Source organism: Triturus cristatus, chromosome 6 (assembly GCF_964204655.1).
Source record: "Triturus cristatus chromosome 6, aTriCri1.1, whole genome shotgun sequence".
NCBI classification, from domain to species: domain Eukaryota; kingdom Metazoa; phylum Chordata; class Amphibia; order Caudata; family Salamandridae; genus Triturus; species Triturus cristatus.
The window spans coordinates 1770874579-1770897225 of NC_140589.1; the positions used below are offsets into that span (position 1 = coordinate 1770874579).

Genomic DNA, 22647 nt, shown 5'->3' on the forward strand with positions numbered 1-22647 from the left:
AAACAACTAAACCCCTGGCTCTTCTGCTCCTGCGCATTCTGATTTACTGTAGCCCAGTCTTTATTTCTGAACTTCGCACCAAGATGCCCCAGTGCGCTTTCCAAATCTGCTGCATTATCGTCACTTCATGTTCTATTCCTTTTGTCACCGGCTGATTTTGGGGTGTGAGGCGGGCAGTGCACAGCAGGGAAGGCAGACTAAGTACCACTAGCCCCTGCTGACAGAAAATTAACATGGATGGATATTTTCGTAAAATATGATCCTTCAAGAGAGGAGCTGCTGTTTCGGCAATACCTTCAACAGAAGTCTTTCACGCTTTTTGCTTTTATGATAATGGAATGCTCAAACAGTAACATTTTAACCAACAAAAGGTGACAGGATGTTAAACAGGTCATTTGATGCAATCATAATAATGAGCAAGAACTCCATGAATTGCGTCGAAGCGCTTCTTTTATTCCTTATAATCTTATGTCCAATGTTCAGTCTTTGAGCTGCAGCCAGCACGTTTTGACCCATGGCATGCAGACCAAGGCAGTTGAAAGTAGGGCTGAGCCTCGGGGAGTTCTTCTGTGCTGATGTGAAGTCAGTCCCAGGTAGGATGAGGCTGCATATTGTTAAGAGCAGTCTGGAAAGTAGATTAACTGTCTCTAGGTGATCAAAGATGCGGTCTGTGGGGGAGAGAATAAGATGGTCTCCTGTCTCGTCATCTCTTATGGTCTGGTAGCACCATCAGGCAGAACCCAACCCTACATGGGTCTGACTTTACAATATGGATAAAGTGGGCTGGCCCAGAACCCAACCCTACATGGGTCTGACTTTACAATATGGATAAAGTGGGCTGCCCAAAGGTCCTCAAAGTTCGCATATAAATGTACACACTTTTTAAATACTTTTTAATATTATATTAGACTGCTAAGACCCCTAAAGCTGTATTTTACCAAGACCTAAAAATGAATGCTTCAGATGAAAATGTAGGGCACTGCGCCTAGAATGACCCACCTGGATTACGTCACCATTGCGCCCTAGGTTCTGCAGTCGTAGTGCATGGACTAAAGAGATTTTATATGCATCATCGAGAAATCCAAAGGTCCTTTAATGAAAAAAAATTAAAAAGACAATAGGTATTTGTGTCTTGCATAAATAAATGTTAAGTTTTGCATACCGCAGGTGCCATGCAAATACATCCAGTCTCCCGGATGTTGGTAATAAGAAAAAAACAACAAAAAAAAAACAACAAGGAAGTAAGAAAGAAGACACAATTTCAAAAGCTCAAGGGATTCACATAAAAATCTACAGGCATCTATTTGCATGCGGTCTGTCTACAGGGTTACGAGAATGTTTCACGCAGGGCCCATTTCTGGTAAAAAATAATTACAAGTAAAACTCAGTGAACTCCGTGAAATGAAGAACACGTTTTCGAAGAGTGTACTGGTTTAGACATTTTTTTATTTGACTCCCTGCCAGTCAGGCAGAATAATGCAAAAGCCACGTTGACTTTTTGTTTATTTTTATAAATAAAATGACATTCAGCAGTCATATCAGAAGTAGTGTTACACCGTGCTCAGCTTGAAAGGAGCTCACGTAAACATATCAACCTGGATGACGACTAGAACTAAATTCGTTTTTCCTTGCATTTACAGGTGGAATCTTGAATTCCAGGTTGCAATAATTGTTTTGGTTTAGATACAACGTAGGCGGCAGAGAGGGGGTGGAAAAAGCAAGTGAAGGGCAGCGCCGCATTAGCAGCGCAACCCGTTTCATTTCCCTACGTCCATACACAGCAGGGTCTGGGGATAGCACGAACGTGCACCCCGCTTCTCTCTACAATCGGAAGCTTCTAGATTACCAAACCCATTGACCTACTGTTCACTTTTCTCCCAAGCATAGAACTGAAGCGTGAGTGTAACCCATCATGCAGAGGCCAAAGAACACATTGAAAGGCACAAGTTAAAATTCTCTGCACACTGAAAGGCACAAGTCAAAATACTCTGTACCATTCTGTATTGCACTAGCTGTCAGTAGGGAAGACAAATAGGACCGAATCAGATTTAGTCAAACAGAGTGGTAAGACCATTGCATCTCTATGCGCACAGATAGGTGCCGACACACACTCCCACACCCCAAAACCAGCAACCATGTCCTCGCCATCCCCGGGTCTCCTGCTTATGCACTTGCAGCTATTCTCTGCCACAAATGCCAAATCTCGTCCTACTATGAGGGGTCCACACACAGATACACCGGTGCGGATTCTGCATCGCAATGATGCTCATGGTCCGTGGCACAAGGACAGCCACGGTGCACAGTACCATCAATGGCCTACACCAGAGGAATCTAGGTTAGGATGCCACAGCATCTCCAGCGTGCTCGCTTTCGGCGCGGCATAGCATTGAGGTTTCTTCAAGTAACACATGCATTACCCACACACACCCCTATAGGAACCTCTGGCACAGCAGAGACACCTATTACACATCTTGGCACTTTGAGCGAAGAGACGTTCTATTTTTGCTAACAATGCATCAATAATGTAATGGTAATGCTGATAACGCCGAGACAGTCCAACGAAAAAGCACACAGTTAAAAGAATAAACCACGGCGCAAAACATCAAAGTGCTGCAAATGTCATACATTTTAAAAACTGCTCGTCAATGCAAGGGAAGTATTGCAAATGTAAATGGAAGGACAGCGTCGGAGTACTGAAATACAAAGACAGGAAGGCCTTCTATTTCAATTCCTTCAACTACCTACCGTTCGGAAGTAAGGACACGCCTGAGCAAGTACAGCTATCAGAAGCACAAAAGAGCTCCAAGCACAACCCAAACCAGGGCACCAGAGAGGAATCGCGCATTGCCTACCACCCCTATGCCAAATAGACCCAACTAGGCTTGAAAATCTCCTCCCAAAATGACATATGATCACTGGCATCAACTCGAAGCAAAATACAAGTCTGGATGAATTAACATCACCTCAAATTCAATCCTGACAAACGAAGTTTCTTGTGATTTCGCCACACCCTGGTCCAAAAATGGCAGGATTCCAATCATGCAAGGAAGGAAAGGGCTCTTGGCCAATACCAAACTACCCTCATTATCAGCTGTAATTTAATGTAGTTTATTAATAAAATCTAGGTATAGGCCCTAAACTTAGCTAATAGGCAACATTCATAACAGAGGATGGATGAACGCTCAGTTGCACCTTACACAGTACATGGTGAACTTTTAGTCACTAATAAAGCTCGAAAGGACAGTTAATATACATTTACTGTTTCTTGATGATTATGGAATATACATTTTGTTTTACACACATTTCACATGGTCAACCAACACATGCATGTGGTACCGCATATGCCTAGAGCTTTTTCAAGGCTACAAAGGGGTGCAAGTGGGGAAGGAGAAAAAAACAAATGGAGACGAGAAAAACATTCTTAGCTGAATATTTGAATATCAAGTGCACAATGAAGTACAGCACTCATGGAAGAACAAGCATTGGCATAGCCAATAGGTCTCGCTTTTGGGACCTTATAAGTATTTAGTTATGCAGCACAATATCCTTAGTGCAACAACATCAACTGTTGCATGGCTAAACACTTATAAGGTCCTAAAGGCGAGACCTATTGGCTATGCCAATACTTGTTAATGAAAGGTTTGGAAGACTAGAGCAAAGCAGTCTAAAGCTTTAACAAGAAACAGCTTTAAACTCTATTAGAGTGAGGGTGACCATGTGTGCATGTCTTGCTCCTCAAAGTTACTGTGTATATGGTAATAGAAAGCTTCACAAATAAGTCTTTAAAACACTTTCAAGAAGACAAATTCAGCCTGGTGTAGTGGGAATGTGACACAGTACAAAGATTTATTTACAACAATTGCGAAAAATTAATCTGAAGAAGATTTTTCTGAGAATTTACATCAAAAAGGAGTGTAAACAATGTCAGAGATGTAAAATAAAACGACGGGAGTCGTGCAACCCATTACAAATGTGTGCTACAAGCAGACATCCTTGTGTGTCATCTGTACACTCATCCGAAGCGTTTCCTTCCATTCCAGCATCTGGTTACCTGAGCCAAATACATGCACCACACTTTGACAAATGGCCCCCTTTTGTGCTGCACATTTGGTAGTCCAGGCTGCAATATCATGAGGGGGCCTGACTGTGAAGACAACTACTTCCGGTTCACAAAACTCCTGAAAACCTATTTATTCTGCGAAGCATTCAACTAGAACTATCAACATGTCGGGAGCAACTAAACAATTTGGTATGAAGATTATTCCAAATGAGGTCATAGTCAAAACCCTGTATTAAGTGTTTAATGTTCTAATACATTCAGCTTTCTTTAGTCACTAAGGTGATGTGCTACTGGTTTGTGATACGGTACATACATAAATAAATTAATAGTCCAAACTACTGACATAGCAGGCTTTTCACTAAAGTTAATATTCAATTATTACACACAAAGGCTTTTCATTTAGCTGCAATTTTTATAATTCTTTCTGAAGAAGACAAAATGACCAGCGGATAGTGTGAGCACAAAGTAGGCCTGAAGTGTAAATATCTTAATACAACATGCTGCCAGAACCTCATCATATGACCCCATTCTGGTCCATCCTTTCCCCATTCTGTTGCTCTTTTCCTACAATTTGTCTCAGTCTGATTCCTGCTTAATTCACATTAGGGACCCTTGAGGACATGACTAGGCTATAATAAGTTATTAAGTATAGTTTTACAATTTTTACCCGGTTTTTAAATAGGTTTAACACATGGAAGACATTACTTAATTTCGTGTTACTTTATGAGCACCACGTGTCGTGCCTCAGCAGTGTGATTACCTTGTACAAGCATGGACTGTGGCTTACGAAGTATTTATCCAAGTCTATGAATTTCATATCTAGTTGTGCCCATACTACATTCATAATGATTACCATTGGAACATTTTTCAGACTTGGAAAAAGCCCAAAGCTTACGAGCACAGAGAACATAACTCGTACTTGCTATCCTTGTAAAGAATGATGTCTATGTTGGCAAGAACAAGTTCTATAAGCAATTCTATATGAACATATGAAGATAGACAATAAATTAACTAAGGCATTAATGATGATTTATGAAATATAAATATGTTTGAATGTCACTATGACATTGATACCCACGTTTCTTATGCAGTATATGCCCTAAGGTTCGATGCACAAGTTACTCTGCAGAAGGTGTTTGAAATTGTAAGTTATTGCTAAACACATCACCCCTCCTGAGGTCAGTGCCCCCTCCCCACGCCACGCATACTTGCATTCACACTCGAGCATAGGTGTATCCGCCGACGCTGACCTTCAGGGACCATTTTCATTGGGGGAACACGACTGGTAGGTGTAGCAGTGTGCGACCAATCTGGTTTAACTTTATATTCAGGCTCCCTTGAGCCGGTGGAGTCGACGGACTCATGGTTACGCACCTGCGCGCTACGAGAGGTACTAGACCGGATAACGATTTTAGCAGCTTACACAGCAACCCCACACATTTTCCTACTCCCTGCTGACGAGAGGCAACTACCTCGAAACACGTGTCCAGGGATGGCACACGCCACGCATACTTGCATTCACACTCGAGCATAGGTGTATCCGCCGACGCTGACCTTCAGGGACCATTTTCATTGGGGGAACACGACTGGTAGGTGTAGCAGTGTGCGACCAATCTGGTTTAACTTTATATTCAGGCTCCCTTGAGCCGGTGGAGTCGACGGACTCATGGTTACGCACCTGCGCGCTACGAGAGGTACTAGACCTGATAACGATTTTAGCAGCTTACACAGCAACCCCACACATTTTCCTACTCCCTGCTGACGAGAGGCAACTACCTCGAAACACGTGTCCAGGGATGGCACACGCCACGCATACTTGCATTCACACTCGAGCATAGGTGTATCCGCCGACGCTGACCTTCAGGGACCATTTTCATTGGGGGAACACGACTGGTAGGTGTAGCAGTGTGCGACCAATCTGGTTTAACTTTATATTCAGGCTCCCTTGAGCCGGTGGAGTCGACGGACTCATGGTTACGCACCTGCGCGCTACGAGAGGTACTAGACCGGATAACGATTTTAGCAGCTTACACAGCAACCCCACACATTTTCCTACTCCCTGCTGACGAGAGGCAACTACCTCGAAACACGTGTCCAGGGATGGCACACGCCACGCATACTTGCATTCACACTCGAGCATAGGTGTATCCGCCGACGCTGACCTTCAGGGACCATTTTCATTGGGGGAACACGACTGGTAGGTGTAGCAGTGTGCGACCAATCTGGTTTTACTCTGCAGAAGGTGTTTGAAATTGTAAGTTATTGCTAAACACATCACCCCTCCTGAGGTCAGTGCCCCCTCCCCAGGTCCGCTCCCAGTGCAGCCGCACCTGTCGCACTGCCCTAAAGCCTGCCTGGGTATGTATGCTCATTTATGAGCTTCACAAGCACATTATTCACTGTATATGTGTGGATAGTTGAAAATGCAACATGTGTCCTAACACATAGGTGGGTGGTCCAATATTTTTCTGGCGTTACGTTGCAGTGTTCCTCATGATAAGTCAGGTGATAACGAGGAGGCTGCACAATTGTGAGATGTGTGTGTCATGCATGTCTTGTGCGAACCCGTCCTGCAGCTGGAGCACATGTGGACCCAATCCTTGGAGCCCCGCCGCGGAGAAGCAGAGAAACGGGAACTTACAAGCAGAGAGGCACGAGAAGGAGCAGTCAGAGAGGTAAGAAGAGAGACAGTAGGAGCCGGAGCAGGCAGAAAGAAAGCGAGAGAAAGCAGGAGCAGGCAGAGCGGTAGGAAGAGGGAACCCGGAGCTGGCAAGGAGATGCAGGAGCAGAGCAGGCAGAGGGACGGACGAGACAACAGGCAGATAGGAGTCTAGGAACATGCAAAAGTAACGATGAAGTAAGAGAGATGTAGGCGCTCTGAAGCAGGTAGATGAAAGGGGAACAGAGGAGCCCCGGAGCAGGTATATTCGTTAGGAATGCAAACACATCTCCCGTGGTTGGCGGTGCAGGGTGCAGGTGTGAGGTCAGGAAACAGGGCAGGCAGGAGTTGCTGAATACCCTGAGGCAACAGAGTACGCGGGGAGGGAGCGTGGGAGGAGATAGAATCAATGTGGCTAGAGCGGCCGACTTTGTAGCTGGGTAGCCAGGTTTGAGTCTGGCAGGAGGCTCAAACATCCTGTGTTTCTGGGCAAATCACTTAGTCTCCCCGTGCCAAAAAAATGAATGTGTCCCTCCGTAATGCAACTGGTGCTCATGTAAAGCGCTCCGATACCCTAGAGTGAAGTTCGCGCTATTTAAAACTGCAATAAAAGAAGGACGAAAACAAAAGAGGGGCAAGTAGAAAGACGGACCAGCGTGTAACAAAGTGAAAACTGTAGAGGGAATATAAAGGGGTAGATAATGAAGGCAATTAGAGAGAAGCAGAGAAATCGAGAATTGTAGAAAGGTTGGATAAAAGCGCAAGAAACTGACGTGGCGAGAGAGAGGAGGGGAGAGGGTAAGAATCACAATTAGAATCACAATTAGGCAAAGTAACAAAGAGCGAAGACTGAGAGGGGAGAAAGAAAGGGGAAAAACAAATGCGGAACAAGGATCGGAAAAACAGAAGTAAACATATAAATTGTGTACATTTTAGAGGGGCAGAAGCTAAGGACAGTAAAAAAGTAGACAACAAGGGGAAAACGGATTTAGAGAAAGCATTGGCCGCGCGGCCGTGAAAGTCACACTGCCGCGCGGCCCGCGAAAGTGAAAGTAATCGTATCGCGATCAAGCACTGCGGAGGAAAGACACGTGCGGCTGCGCACGTGCAGGCAAGCTTTAGGCCACAGGCAGAACTTTGAAAATCCCACATACAAAATGTCTCTCCGAGCCAGCGCATGCAATGGACTCAGCGAGACCTAAAAAGGATCTTATCTATATGTATATATCATGCAACTGGAGATGCTGCACATTAGATTAGATTGTTTAGGGTAAGGGGGTGGGTGACAGGATTCTCTGGAGAGGCAGACGTAAGATTTCTAAGTTAGAGCTTTAATAAGATTATAAAATTTGCATATCTATTAGTTAGTCACAAGCAGAAAGAAATTCCAACGAGTAGCTTTAAAATTAAGAAATCAAGACTATACAAATACCAGAAGATAGTCAGTCTTATGGTCCTGTAGACCAAAAACTATCAGAGTGGACCCGGTTTGTTTGCTCAAATTCAGTCTGTTAGAAATGGTAAGGAGGATACAAGAACATGGCAAGATGTACAGAAAAAAAGAGAAAAGCAAAAATGTAGAAAAACATGAAGTACATTCATGAACACCACCATGTAAGAATTGTAACTTGAAATCTTACACCACGGTGCAGTAAACTTACAAGAGTCATCGCCAAAGTCAAATTCATCTAACACCAATGAACAAATTCAAACATGGATTGGACAAAGCCAATATAAGAAGCACAACACTGCATACAATCCACAAAGAATATTAATTGACATTAAAGTTTAAATATTGTTGGTAAAGTAATAGTCAATGATTGACGAAGTGAAGCAAGAAAAAAATATCAATCAAATCTTGGGCATCAATTGCTAGGTATCTAGTAATACAAAATAAAAAAAATACTACAAACAAAAAGAAGACACAATAATCCTCATCATTATTATGCCCTATTTCAGGCTTATTAAGTGGCTGCAATGGGAAGTCAAACAAACGCAATCAGGACATTGCAGGTTTCAGTAAATGTGAGCACATTTGCCAAAACTGTAATTTATTAAAAGTCGATTCTGGACCTTGAATAGTAAATAATTGAGGAATTACAGATACTAATAATGTTGAATCTGGTAGAGCAAAACATGGTTACAATGGACAAGAAAATGGGGTGCCTGGTGTCAGTGTGCTGAAGTAGAGTAGTAAAACTTTGGAATGAGAATTTACGGTCCAAAAGGCTAAGCTTTGAGGAATTTAATTAGTAGCCAAAAATGCATTTCTGAATCCTGATTAAAGCTTATTTTCATGGTATCTCTGCGCAAGAACCATTCACTCTCTTTACATCCGAGGGTGAATTCCCAATTCCCACCTCTAGGTTTGGAGGTATGTGGTCAAACCTTGTAAATTGGAATGTCCAGGTTTTCGTAAACAATGGTCCACCAATAGCGGTTTTGTATTAGATTTATGAATATTGTGAAAGTGCTCCTTTATCTGGATTTTGAGTGGTTCCATTGGACAACCTTCACAGGTCAAAACACGTGAGCCAATGAAAATTATCACGGCTTTATTCGTGATAACAGACCCAATCATGGCAACACCATTACCAAGAATACCAATTATCAATCTAGACTATTCAAAGACATCAAATCTTTCTTACCAGACGAGCTAAAAGCAGCAACACAAGCACTGGTGCTATCCAAAATGGATTACAAAAACGCTCTCTTATCTGGATTTTTAAATACATTTTTCGATGCTCAGATCTCTGCACATACAGATGCTCATCTAATATAAAAAGTTTGACATTTCAAGCACATTACTCCAGTCCTTCACTTGTTAGGTTGGCTTGCTATTGTCGGTAGATCCACTTATAAAGTAGCCTATATTGATCGTAAACTCATCAGTGCTCCCAATCTCACAAGAAATTAAAGTCCTCTGGTGGCTTCTCCACAGCTCTGGTTCTAGAACATTGGCGTTAAACAAGAAAGCACCTCAAACCAATCAATTTCAGGTTATGTGCCCAAGATTATGAATTCACCTTGCCAGCCTAGGCATTTGCACGACCCCCTCTCGAACAGAAATAAAAACACTTTCTTCTTCTTCTTGCATTACAAAGCACAATCCGTCTACTGATAATGGTGCCAAGTAAGTACACTCTCTGCCTCTACTTACAGCTCCGATCTCTTTGATCCCTAAGCCTGAACAATGATGGCCAGATAGCTTTAATTTCTTGTGAGATTGTGAGCATGAATGAGTTTCTGAACAATAAAGGCTATCTTAAGTGGATCTAGCTTCAATAGCAAGCCAACCAAACAAGCAAAATGACAGAGTTAAGCACTGGAGCAATGTGACTGAAAAGTACAACTTCTGACAATAGACAGGCAGGTCTCTTGTTTAACTAAATGCTGCTGCCCTAGCCAAAACAATGAACGCAGGGTAAATCTCCATTTACTAGTTGTCTCTTTTACCATGAATGCCATTCCATACTAATATTTAAAAGAGGAAGTTGTTCGGGAGGGAATTCTACAAATAAAGGAATAGGCCTCGTTTTGTAAACTAGAAACAGCTAGTGTCTCTGGGATCCAAGAAAAAGCGTTGGGCACACATGTAGGTGTGCAGGCAGAAGGGTAACGCAGGGTAGGTCGATACATTCTGGTTCAGTCTTGGCAGCAACCTACCAAACACTCGGTCTCTCTTCGTCACATGTGCAAGGGGCGAGTGTGTTAGGGTCTGAGCTTTGATTCAACTAGGGCTCAGCAAACTGGTGCTCGCCCGCCTTTGGGAGCATGAAAATGGCTTGCGGCGCCAACCCCTGCTAAAACTTTTTGCTTCTTTCAGACTAACGGGAGTAGGTGGAATCGGAGCATTTTAAAGAATAGGTAGTTTTCGCTCAGAATGCCAACCTGGAAAGCTTTTTCACTTGTTTCCTGGCTCATGAGGTGCATTTCTACAAGAGTAGGTAGTATCCCACCATATATAAAGGTGCATGGCTACTATTCAGGTCACCAACTCTCCTTTACTCATTTGACACCATCTTTGCCTTGCACATATTGTCATATTGATTACTGGGCCATCTCAGTCTACCCTCAGCCACCTATTTTTTTGGACACACCTCTGTAGCACCACACTGCCCCTCTAGCTAGGTACCTGCATACATGTTTTAGCCCCTTTGGCCCCCACCCCAACTGCACCCCTCAACCATCAAAGTGAACTACCTATAACACAGATCATCCAAGTTGATTCCGGTCTCTTTACCCTGCTTCAAGAGGAACAGAAACTACGAAACAGAACACAAGATAGGATAAGAGCACCTCTTTGGTCACTCATACAACATCAAAATGCTTTCGATGTAGGATCACAACAAATGGGACACTGCCAACCAAGCGCTCACTCATGGTGCAGCGGGCTACCCTTCATAAATACACTTCGGCACCCCACAATGGGGTATGAATCACTATATAAAATGGTACAGTACAATTAATAACAGGCTTAAGACGCACTGTATATGGCAAGGGGCAACGCACAGCACTTTTTCAGTGGAGAATTAAGTGTTAAGTCCAGATCCTTCCCACCAAGTGCTAATTTCCTAAATGATACACTCAAGAGTTTTCCCCCTGTATTTCTTGTCTGTGTGCCTTTACCCCTAAATAAAGGAAAGCTGCTTTCATTCCTCCATTAAGCACGATGGTGTTTCCCTTTTGCGATTTATCCCCACTGCTATCAACCTAAACTGCTCTGGTCCAACCAGACCCTTGCCAATGTTTTCTCAACTGCTTGCGAAAGCAAAAGGGAGAAGGAATTATCCAAAATAGCTTCAGGGGTGTTCTTAAAAATAAAGAGACAGCAACCTCAAGTGCCATCTACCCATTGTGACCGGTTTAGCTTCTCACAATAAGTAGTTCTTATTTCCCTATGACTGCCGGTTTACATAAGGAATTTCAAGCTTGGGTAGAATTGGAGTATACCATTTTTAAAAGCTAGACTGGCATATGTAAGCTATACAAGGCAACTGGTGTTGATGAACTTTAACAAAGCAAGAATTATCTCAAACACCAGATACTCAATAAATGTGGATGCACCAAAACCTGGGTTTTCTAGGCTACTGAACAAAAGTGTGAATGAGCTGGAGTTACATAATTAATTTTTATTTCAAGAGTTTCCTTCAATTGCCTAGGAGTTATGCTAGTGCCTTAACAGTCCAGGGCAGGTGATTCAAAATCTTATTTCACCATGTATCAATTGCACAGCAGGGTTTGTCACCAGATTCATATATACTCACAACTATTGGAACGAGCCAAATATTCAGTAAAAAAAAGGTATCTTCAGACTGGTCATCAGGGATTAATCTTAGTTCCAGACTACTGCAATGTACTTATTGATCTACTAGTGAGACCTTGCACGCCCTTTTCCAAGCAGACCTCACTTGAAAGCTGTATGAGAAAATACCGTCTCCTCAACATAAAAGAATGCGGCAGACCTGTTCCAAGTGCACCACACACTTTACAAGTGTACATTCAGTTAAATTTCACAAACAAAATGCATTAGCAAAACAAAGGTCTGGTCAAAGATGATCAACGGATGCTAGGATCAACTCAACAACTATTTTTTTGTGATCTCAAGCATAAGTCTGTACTTTATGATCCTCCACATGTATCCGCAACACATTCTATTTTTAAAAACGGATAAATAAAACTAAAGCTACATATTTGAACCGAGTGACCATTTTCAGAAAACAACCAGCCATTAACCATAATTATTATCCTCACCTTTTAAGTGTACACTATAAAAGAACAACTGTGGGTGGGTGATAATGTCCACTTGTTTTGGTCCAGAAAACCAATCTTTTTGGAATAAAACGAAATGTTAATCCAAGGTTTGCCAATACAGACACGATGGAAGACTATGTAAAATTACAATGTGTCAGGCAGAAACACGATCAAAAACAAGTACTTACAAATGGAACATGTTTAATATTTTATAGTGTTAAACTCTTGTGCTTTCTGCCAGGCCCAGGAGTAGCACAGAGCACCAGGAAAGGATTTGCTGTGAAAAATCCAAATGCAAATATAGAAAGCTTGGTATCTTAGTGCTATCGTTGTTGCAGTGGTGTACAGTGGTTCTTCAGTATCACAGGCTAGTGATAAAACTACAAAAAGGTATTTGCACCAGTTTTAGCATTGAAGAGCAAATGAGAAGGCATTGGCGGAGTTCCGCTATGTGGAACTCCAAGAAGTGACCAAACAACTCTGTTACGCTATGTGGCGTTCCGTAAGCGGTGGAGTGCGTTTCATCATGCCGCCCGCATTGATTTTCAGCGCCAGGTGTTTGTCTCGTGCTAGAAAATCAGCGCGAACAGCACCATGGGCAGCGCAAGAGGGCGCTGCTTCTTTTCTTGTCGCTTGAGTAGATTTACTACCCGAGAGGCAGCTTTCTCAACGCGAACGGAAGGTTTCTCAACTTGAGCGGTTGCAACCACCCGCTTTGAGGAATCAGACCACCCGTGTTGAGAAATCGTGCCGCGAGGTGGATTTTCCTCCCTCGCCAACGTCAAGGAAAAAAACGTTGCTCTATTATTCAGAGCAAGTATTTGGGAACTCTGTGTGCTCCACGGAGCGTGAAAAGCTCTGCAAATGGAGCGAAGTTCACCGCCCAGGCCTAGAAAGGAGTGCAATCTTCATACACACATTGGCTAGGTTTTGCCTACTAGAAAATGCACATGGTGTATGTTGCAGGACGTATTGTTAGCTTAGAGCCCACCCACTTCTAACCAATGGTTGGCTTTATTGTGACTCATTTGCTGGTTTCTTAATTGTTAGCGTGTGTGGGCAATCGTTTCCCATCTTGTATTTGTTCCTCCGCTAGAGCATGGGCGCATTACTGTGTCCTTATACTGCTTGCTTGCTTTTTAAGTGCTACTTTTTCTTTAAGCAGTTTTCCAGCTGTCTACCTAGAATACTTCTCTTCCCCTCTCTGCGCTGCTCACTTGCCTCTGTGCTTCTTCCTCGCAACAATGGTGCTGCGCTTGCGTACTACCCTATCGGCGCTACTTTCTCACCCAGGTGCTTCTAGCCCCTACTAGCTCCATATGCTCTCTTGCCAGTTTGCTTTACTCCTAGTTATTTTTTTTTTTACCACTCGCATAAATAAATTTCAAAGCACAACTAATGCCTGGTGCACATTATTTGATCCTGTGTTTTTGACCCCACTATTTATGTATATGTAAACAGCTGTTTTATTGTTGGTGTGTGACTAACCTGGTCTCTGTAAAATTGCACAATGTTAGAGTTTCAGATGTGCCATGGTACTGTTGTGTTTTTGGAGATATTGACTTGTAGTAGAGTTGTGCAATTGTAGTGTTTTTGAAACGGCAGAGATTTGGTATTACCAATGACGCAGAGTAGAATAGTGCCATTGTAGAGTACTACGAGGGAGATTGCAAAGACAGGATCTTGAGGGCAGTAAAAGTTTTCAACAGATGAATGGGCTCTATGCAGTGTGCCACAGCAGATCTTCAGAGGCATTGGCAGCAATGTGAAAAGTACTCAAATAACAGAGGGCACCGGCTTTATGCGCAGGGGGGGGGGGGGGGGGGAAGTAAAAAATAAAAAAAGTTATAATCTGGGATTTAACGAAACATTTGAAAAAACACAGTTGGGAAAAGAAATACAACTTTAAGAAAAGGCCTGGTTTACCGAATAAGAATAGACAGTGTGAACGGAGGGCTAAAATAGCAATTGTAAAAGTGTTGTGCCAAATCAAAAACAATGATAATGTATAACAGCATTGGAGCATAACATAAAATATGTGAAACATAGCACAAAATCAAACAAATTTGGATATCAGGCACAAAGTTTAACAAATATCATAAGCAATCCAACCAGTGCGAAAAGTAACTAAAGAGCAAACTACTACAAGATCCTTTGTAAATTCTAACAAGAACAAGCACAAACGTCCCACAGAAAAGGTATGTTAAACTGGTCTCATTTAAGGGTTCCACATACATATGTGCAGATCCTGTTAGGAAATGATAGGATTCTTGCACCCAATACTATCGGTATTTTAAAACCAATTCAAAGCTTGTGCAACAGGATAACAGACAATAGGTCTATCAATCATAAAGGCATGTGACCCTAAATCAATGCAAACGCGTTAATGCCAGGAGCTGTGTATAAACATGATGTGCCCGTCTACAGTGCAGCTCAACATATAAAATACATACAGCAGCTATGTATTCCTGATGGACACTGACCAGGTGCCCACCATCTGTAGGGCACAAGCACCTGTAACATCAAAAGGTCTGCAGCAAAGAGGAGCTTTAGCCCACCAGAAACACTGGAAAAGGGTATGACCCCTGGGAAGCAGGGAAACTGGGGTCAGGCTAGCATAAGGGTGCACAGTAGTCCAATCACCCACACCAACGTAGAGACGTGGCTGCAGGCAGACTGTCGAATGTAGATTCTCTGTTAAGCACAGTTAGGACAAGAGCAAGCATCAAAGTGGCTTTTGGTCAACCCTTGTCTGGTGTTATTCCAGAAAAGATAAAAAGATATCTGTAAGGCACACTCCATTAGAAAACATATCAGACTATCTCACTTTGACATAGAGGCTTCCTAAATACTGCACCAATTTCCCACAACAAACCACATCCACCTGGTTGATAGAGAAAAGCCAATGTAAAAAACCTGCAAAACAAAAAAGGCCAGCAAATACAGTGTATGGTCTGAAACAAATACTAAAGTACATTTTCTGTGTTCTTCATGCTAGCGCTCTGGAGGGGTCATGTGATGGTCATAGAACCTCAATAGATGCCTGCAAGTCGACACTCCACGTCTGTTCAACAATACTTCCGCCACCACTCCGCGACTTCCCCTCGAACCTCGCCAACCCATACTGAAAGATGTTCTCCTTTACAAATGAACAAATCACTCCTTGCTCATATTACATACTTTCTCACCACTATTCCCAGTGTGAAATAAAGGATTCTGAAGAGAAACGTCGGCTGGCCAGTATTAATAATATTTAAATTGCATCTAGTACCTGACGAAGAGAGAAAACGATTCAGTGCGGAAAACGTTCCTTGTGAACACTATTCCCAACAACCCCACTGCACCCGGGCTGCATCCTCCAACCTGCAGCAGCATGAGATGCAGCATTCGGTGGGCTCTCAGACCACACCTTCCTCAATGTGCTCACACGCAAATGTAAAGCACTTTCCTTTGCCTGTTCCTCCAAGCTTGAGTGCCTCCAAAGAAAAGCCTAGCTCTGGTTACCACCAGCCTTTTACCGACATCCTCTCAGGCTACACGTGTCACCATGTATATTTAATATCGAAAGTAAACAAGGGCCGATGAGAGACAGTCGGCGGGCATGAGAGATAAAGGTCTCTATTTGAAGAATGCAGAAAAATAGCCTGCCACCAATAGTAAAAACCTTGTACGCATTCTCCACTTTCTGGCCTTGGAGTACGCAGGAGCTGAATGGCAGCAAGGCCATAGTTCACCACATATAACCCCTTTCCCGGCTTACTGTAGTAACAGATAAAGGTCATCCTTTACATTTAAATGACTTATTACCAATACATTACAAGTGGTGAAGATTACAGCATTCCCCACCAAGTTGGGCATGGTTCTCTACCACCCTTTTTGAGCAGCTATCTCTAGCCTGGATCTAGATGCGTAACCAGTGTTCAGCAACAAACATTAAATCTTCCTGAAGCATAATAACAGACATGAAATTAAAGCACATTTTTGGTTTGAGAATCTTAGATTTAAAGTATATGAGAGAAGCAGCAAAGCCAATATAGACAGGTCATTGCAAAGTAGCCATGCCAACAACAGTGCTAGTCCGCTATACTATGAAAGAAGCTGTGGTCACAGCAACAATCTGATCACGTGTGAATCATTTTTTCAGGAAGCAGGATTGAGATAACCAAACAAAATATCAGCAAAACTGACCTAAAAAAATTAATAAAACAGTTTCTTACCACAATTGGGACTCCGATGTCAGGCCACAAGAGGTCGTCTGATGGCAGCTTCGGTGAATTCCAAACCACAACCACTTTATTTAAGTAAGGAAGCCCGTTCAGCCTCTCCAGAGAGTTCATAAGCACTTCCTCCCGCTCATAGGTCAACATTACCACGGTGAACTGTTCGCGGGGCACGTTGCCACCCAGGGCTGCTTGGAACTCTTTTCCAGATCCACCAGCTCCTCCCCCGATAGGTCGAAAACCAGTACCCGATCCTAAAAACTTAGCCTCTGAAGGCAAAACGGGGTCAAAGGGCGTATGCGGGAAGAGGTGAAAAGGACCTGGAGCTGTATTCCAGTTTCTATAAATGTCCATTGCAGTGAGGGTGAAATTACGGAGGTATTTGGGGGATGCGTAAGGGGGTTCAGTTTCCACAGGCCCTAAATCCAAATCCCCATTGTCAGCCATGTTAGGATCTGTCCCAGCCGCTTTACCCGACCGATGAGGAATTTCGACTGCTGGTTCTTCCCGGATCGGAATCGCTGGGATTTGGATGCGAGTCCTTACGGTTGCTAAGACTGTATTGACTACACTGTCCGTGGTAGAAAAGTAGGTCTCCCACAGAAAGCGTCCTTGTCGCCTCATAGCAAGGAGATCATTGTCCGAAATGCTTCTCAATAGAAAGTGCACCTCTGTAATGCGAGGCTTTGGTATTATTAATACTGCTTCTTGCCACTGTAGCAAGTCATGGTAGGGTAGCTGGATATGCTCTCCAAAAATTACAGGGATGGCCCCAACCTCCAACGCCTCAAAGAGCCTCATGGTGCACCCAGCAGAGATGACGAGATGGGTGTCTCCTGGTGTGATAATCAGTGCAAATGTAGACAACTTCAGCAGCTCCAGGCGGTCTTCCCTTTCTCCACACAGAGCCCACTCGGTGGGCAGACTTGCTTTTGGCTGGTTCTTACAAGTGAATTCCACCAAGACAAAATCCAATTTGCTGTCCTGCACTGCCTTCAAGGTGGTAATGATTCGATCATCGTAATCGGCTGGGGCATTACCCTCGATTTCCTCCTCAAACGAACGGGCCTCTTGCAGGCTGGAACGGAGTGATTCAATTTTTTCCCCTTGGAAACTAAATAGGTACTTTCGCTTCACTGGCACCTGTGGCGTTATCTCCAAAAAATTGGGCTCAGACATGGCATGAACCAGTGGGGACACCACAATGTCAAACCCTGGCCGGTACTGTACATCATAAAAAGTGGACTGGGCAATCATGGCACGCCCTGTGCTTATGTTATAGAGAAAGTTTTGCGTTTCAGACTTACGCGATAAATTAATGATGAGATGGTTTCGCCCGTCCGTCCTCCAGTATGGCAAAGAGTGCAGCTGCTGTTCTAGTTCAATAGGTTTTGGCATTGTAGGCTCCTGGATCTCGCCCACTAAAACAACATATATACAAGCAATATTCGCATTTTCAGTCACATAGACGTTAGTTCTGACTGAGGCTTCAAAGGCCTGCTTAATCAAAGAGTCCAAGAACCTACCAAAAAGATATTTATCACCATTATATACAAAAACTGGAAAACCAGACGTAAGGGGGCAACGGGAGTAGTCAAAACAGTTGTGCAACCTACAATTCCTGTTCGATTTTGGCAATGGCAAATTAGCATCGTCTTTCTCTGGCAAAAGTCGAACCGGTAAGGAAAGCTTTGGCTGGTTTTGGGCCATAAGTTCCTTATAAGAATGCTCTGTTTGGCTGATAACGTTCTTGAGCTGCAGGAGATCCTGCTTGGCATTCTCTATGCTCTTCTTGCACGCTTCGATCTTCAGGTTCAGCTTGGCAATCTCACTGTTAAGTTCCTGGCGTTTGGCTTCCAGCTGGAGCAGCTCCTCACTGACCGACTCACGAATGCGGCAGAGATCTTGCACGTGCTTTACTTCGCACAGCTCATTTCCTGTGCGCGGACCAAAAATACGCTTTCCAGCATCGTCTGCATCATCGATGGTGGTCAGATAGTAATGAGCAATCAACGGGAAGAAAACCAGAATGATGAACAAAGTAAAGCTGAGCCAAGTTAGCCTAATCCGGCTGGACCATCGCAACATCCAGGGTTGACCTCCATTCCCCACTCCCCCATTTCGCAGCATGGTATAACCAGTCATGAGTTCAAGAGTCTGGGCAACCAATCACGTTGGATCAGAAGCCATAACCGAAGCTTGTTCGGTAAAGTTTCATTGATTTTTTTATTTCACTGTCTTTGTAAAGAGCCAATAAAATGGAAATTTCATTTTTCCGTACCAGCAAGGGCTGTTTCTAATGTATCTTTTCACTAAATAACGAGATACAAGCATCGTATTATCATCGCCTGGTCTTCGTTTGCTCCAAAGTTAGCCTCAGTAGGTTGCTGTCATGGCAATATGTTGTAGTAACTGCCACGAAGGAGCACAGCAGGACCAAGGATGCTGTGGCCGACATCTTGCTTGTAATGAACACGTCGAATGAATTTAAAGTGCAGAAGGTAAACAGGGGGAAACGTATGCTTCAGTTCTCGGCACCTCGCCTGCCCTTGCAACATGGCCAGTGCTTGTCCATTTCTATGGGGAAAAAAAAATTAAATTTACATAATGCAATAATATGATAATTAATTCGGGCACATATTGAACTTATGGCTTCCTCCACAGTTTTAGATTCCATCTTCTTGTCCCATAAACTCCAATGAGTTGTAAACAATACCCCTCAAACATCACACTGGCAGCGCAGGCAAAAAGCATTGGCAAAGTTCACAGCACTGAGAACTTGAAGCTAAATTACACACACCCCTCTTTTCGAAACTCATTACTGCACGCTCTTAATGATTCATGGTGAACTCCGGCTGTCAGCTAATGATTATTCGGATCTCAGTGTCTTTCAGGATGCATATCCCTGGAAACAATGCACTGTCGGGGACTGTAAATGGGATTATACAGCGCCTGCCTGCAGGCGATACAGATCATAAAACCAGAGCTTGTGCCACATGGTGAAAATGCGGTTATGTTGTAGTAGTTTTTGCTTTCTCAAAACATTATGTATAAAAAGGTTTGAAGCAAAAAAAATCTCAATTGTGCACTGATTTAGCCCTCTCCGACGGTACATGGGAAAGTGAAAGGTGTTTTGCCTGCTTGAGCCTAGAAGGGGCAGTGTGTTTGGGCTCGAGGGGGCAAGTCAGTGTGTTTGGGATGGGGGGGGGCAAGTCAGTGTGTTTGGGATGGGGGGGGCAAGACAGTGTGTTTGGGATCGAGGGGGCAAGTCAGTGTGTTTGGGATCGAGGGGGCAAGTCAGTGTGTTTGGGATCGAGGGGGCAATCAGTGTGTTTGGGATCGAGGGGGCAATCAGTGTGTTTGGGAACGATGGGGCAGTGTGTTTGGGAACGATGGGGCAATCAGTGTGTTTGGGGGCAATCAGTGTGTTTGGGGGCAGTCAATGTGTTTAAGATCGAGGAGGAAGTCAGTGTGTTTGGGATCGAGCGGGCAGTCAGTGCGTTAGGGATCGAGCGGGCAGTCAGTGCGTTAGGGATCGAGCGGGCAGTCAGTGCGTTAGGGATCGAGCGGGCAGTCAGGGTGTTAGGGATCGAGGAGGCAGTCAGGGTGTTAGGGATCGAGGGGCCCGAAGGTTACCGTTAGTGCACGGAGGCAGGCAGCAAGTTCGCAGGGTTTTAAAATAGGTTCGAGAAAATAGGTTTACAAATAGACTGCTCGTGCAGGAGGAGCTGATCCTGGGGGCGCAGCGTTTCTTGACTTCAACCGGAGGCGTTGTTTGACATTTCAAAACCATGGGGCTGGGATACATTCCTACGCCTGATCTGCCCTCCTCCCCAAGGCTCCCCACACCCTCGTCCAATGGCTCACCGTCCCCATGCCCTGCGCGCTCGACCGGTCTGGGTGCTGCTCGCTGCACGCCGGGCACGGGTGCTGCCACCCCTCCTGCCGCTGGTGATCCCTGGTGCTTCTGTAGACTGTAACCCCTTCGCTGCAGGACTCCGGGCACTGAGCATGCGCGCGCATGCGAGCCTCCGGAGGTGCCAGAGCTGAACTATTAAAACAAGCCCGATTCTCCTGCAAAAATATTTCTAAACAAGCACAGACCTACCAGAAGAGCCCGAAACAAGGCCGACCCCACACAAAGACGAGACTAGGTTAGAAAGGAAAAGAGTATAAGAACAACCATTCAGCGTGCATCACATTGGATTTAGCACGCCTCAGTCGTTCATGGGCCAAATCCCTGCCAGGGGCCGCCACGAATATGTACTGTATCCGATTCCTCGTGGCGGCCCCTGGGGTTTGGCGGCCCTGTGCAGGTGCACATGCCTAAGGCTGGCCCTGTATGGATCTTTCCATAAATGCGTCTTCGAATGCAGGATTCCTGCTGCAGAAGTGATTTACACTGCTGCTACCTTAAAAAGACTGCCTTCTTAATAGTATTCGCTGTTAACAGCCATCGTTGCAATCGAGTAACAATTATAACGTTGAGCCTGCTGTGAGCGTTGCTAATGACAGCTGGAGGACAGCAAAACTTAATTTTGATTGGCCAACAGACGCCATATGATGTACACGTGCAGTGCTCGTTGAGCTGTCAAATTGATGGCGTGGAAACATGTAAATGTGCATATAATTACGTATGGAGCACAGCCCGGGAGCGCGCTTCTCAACCCTTCATCAATCTGCCCTGATACAGCCTCGTTTCTGGAGCACGGGAACCAGCTCAAGTCAAGGGCTCAGTATAGCGCGTCATTCAACGACGCATCCTGCTAACATACAACATCTGCAAGCCTCTGCAACAAGCCTGCAGGCAAGTTTTACAAGACTGCTGACAACACACAACTGCGAACCACCAACACATGGTTCGAATATATGGCAGAAGGGCAGGTAAATGGCATGTTCGGGGTGATCATCTTCAATTGGAGCCATTAAAGGACAGGAAGGGGCGGGGTAATCCTGACCACAGTCAATCTCCTAGGATCACCAAAAGCCAGACTTCCAATGCGAACCTCAAAACTGGCCGTCTCACAGCAATTGAATGCACAAATACTAAAACAGCTATACATTAAAGGTCCACTATCAATCAGTGTGTGCAGTGGCGTCACTTCCGCCATCCAGGTGATGGGCCAGTGTGTGGAAGTAATAAGCACTGCTATTCACAACTTACTCCTTGCTTAAAACCATTGATAAGTAAATGAAAGTCACCAATAAATAACATCAGTCAGGATCTGTTTACAGCTGCATTTGTGGACTGGTGGAATAGCAGGTGTAAGTGGGGGAATTACAAGTGCTCTCTTCGAAAAAATATATATTCCCCAGACTGAAAGCAGCAAAAAAAATCCGACCAGCAGTGCATGCAATATAGGCAAGGTACGCTCTGAAGACATCACAGTGCTGCAGAAATTGTTCCTGCCAAGTCTATTTCAGATGCTGAATTTCAATCAAAATAACTGGGCTTAGCCAGTTAAACATTTCGGAGACCAGCTGGCGCTCACGGTCTTTACCTGGGAGGAATGAAAAACCACGTGGCCCCTTGACGCTTCCACCAATCAGAAGGCTGTGAGGACAGAGATATGTGGAGGGAGCAAATATTGCTGTTCCACAATCCCAGCGCTACCAAGTAGTTGTCACCGTTGTGCTAGCGCTTCACAAAACAACTAAATAGATGAATAGAGCCAGGTTTCTAGGAATGGATGGAACTAGACAACAACACGAACGCTGTGACAAGGTCTTGACAGGGCTAGGACATTATCTAGTGGATGCATGACATACATATTCATGGGATCTGGCACAATCAGAGCGCTCTCACCCGGTGAAGACCTTTCCTGCACCAGCAAAATACACAAACACAGGAGATAATAATGACAGTGTTTGCAGAGGGATACGCAAGAAAAGCCGAGCCCTTGTGGGACGGAGTTTTTTGTTCACTTCAACTATATATGGTCCAATGACGTTAA

At 44.2% G+C, this 22647-nt stretch overlaps 1 protein-coding gene across 1 annotated transcript in view; it reads right to left on the reverse strand.

Moving 5' to 3' along the window:
• Positions 1 to 20706, reverse strand: part of EXTL3 (exostosin like glycosyltransferase 3) — a 215703-nt gene extending 194997 nt beyond the window's left edge. Inside the window, exons 1-2 of the mRNA XM_085613055.1 lie at positions 20561 to 20706; positions 16691 to 19270 (exon numbers count right to left, since the gene is read on the reverse strand). Coding sequence (XP_085469181.1) covers positions 16691 to 18838 — 2148 coding nt within the window. The 5' untranslated portion in view covers positions 18839 to 19270; positions 20561 to 20706. The remainder of the gene's footprint in view (positions 1 to 16690; positions 19271 to 20560) is intronic.
• Positions 20707 to 22647: the final 1941 nt, after the last annotated feature.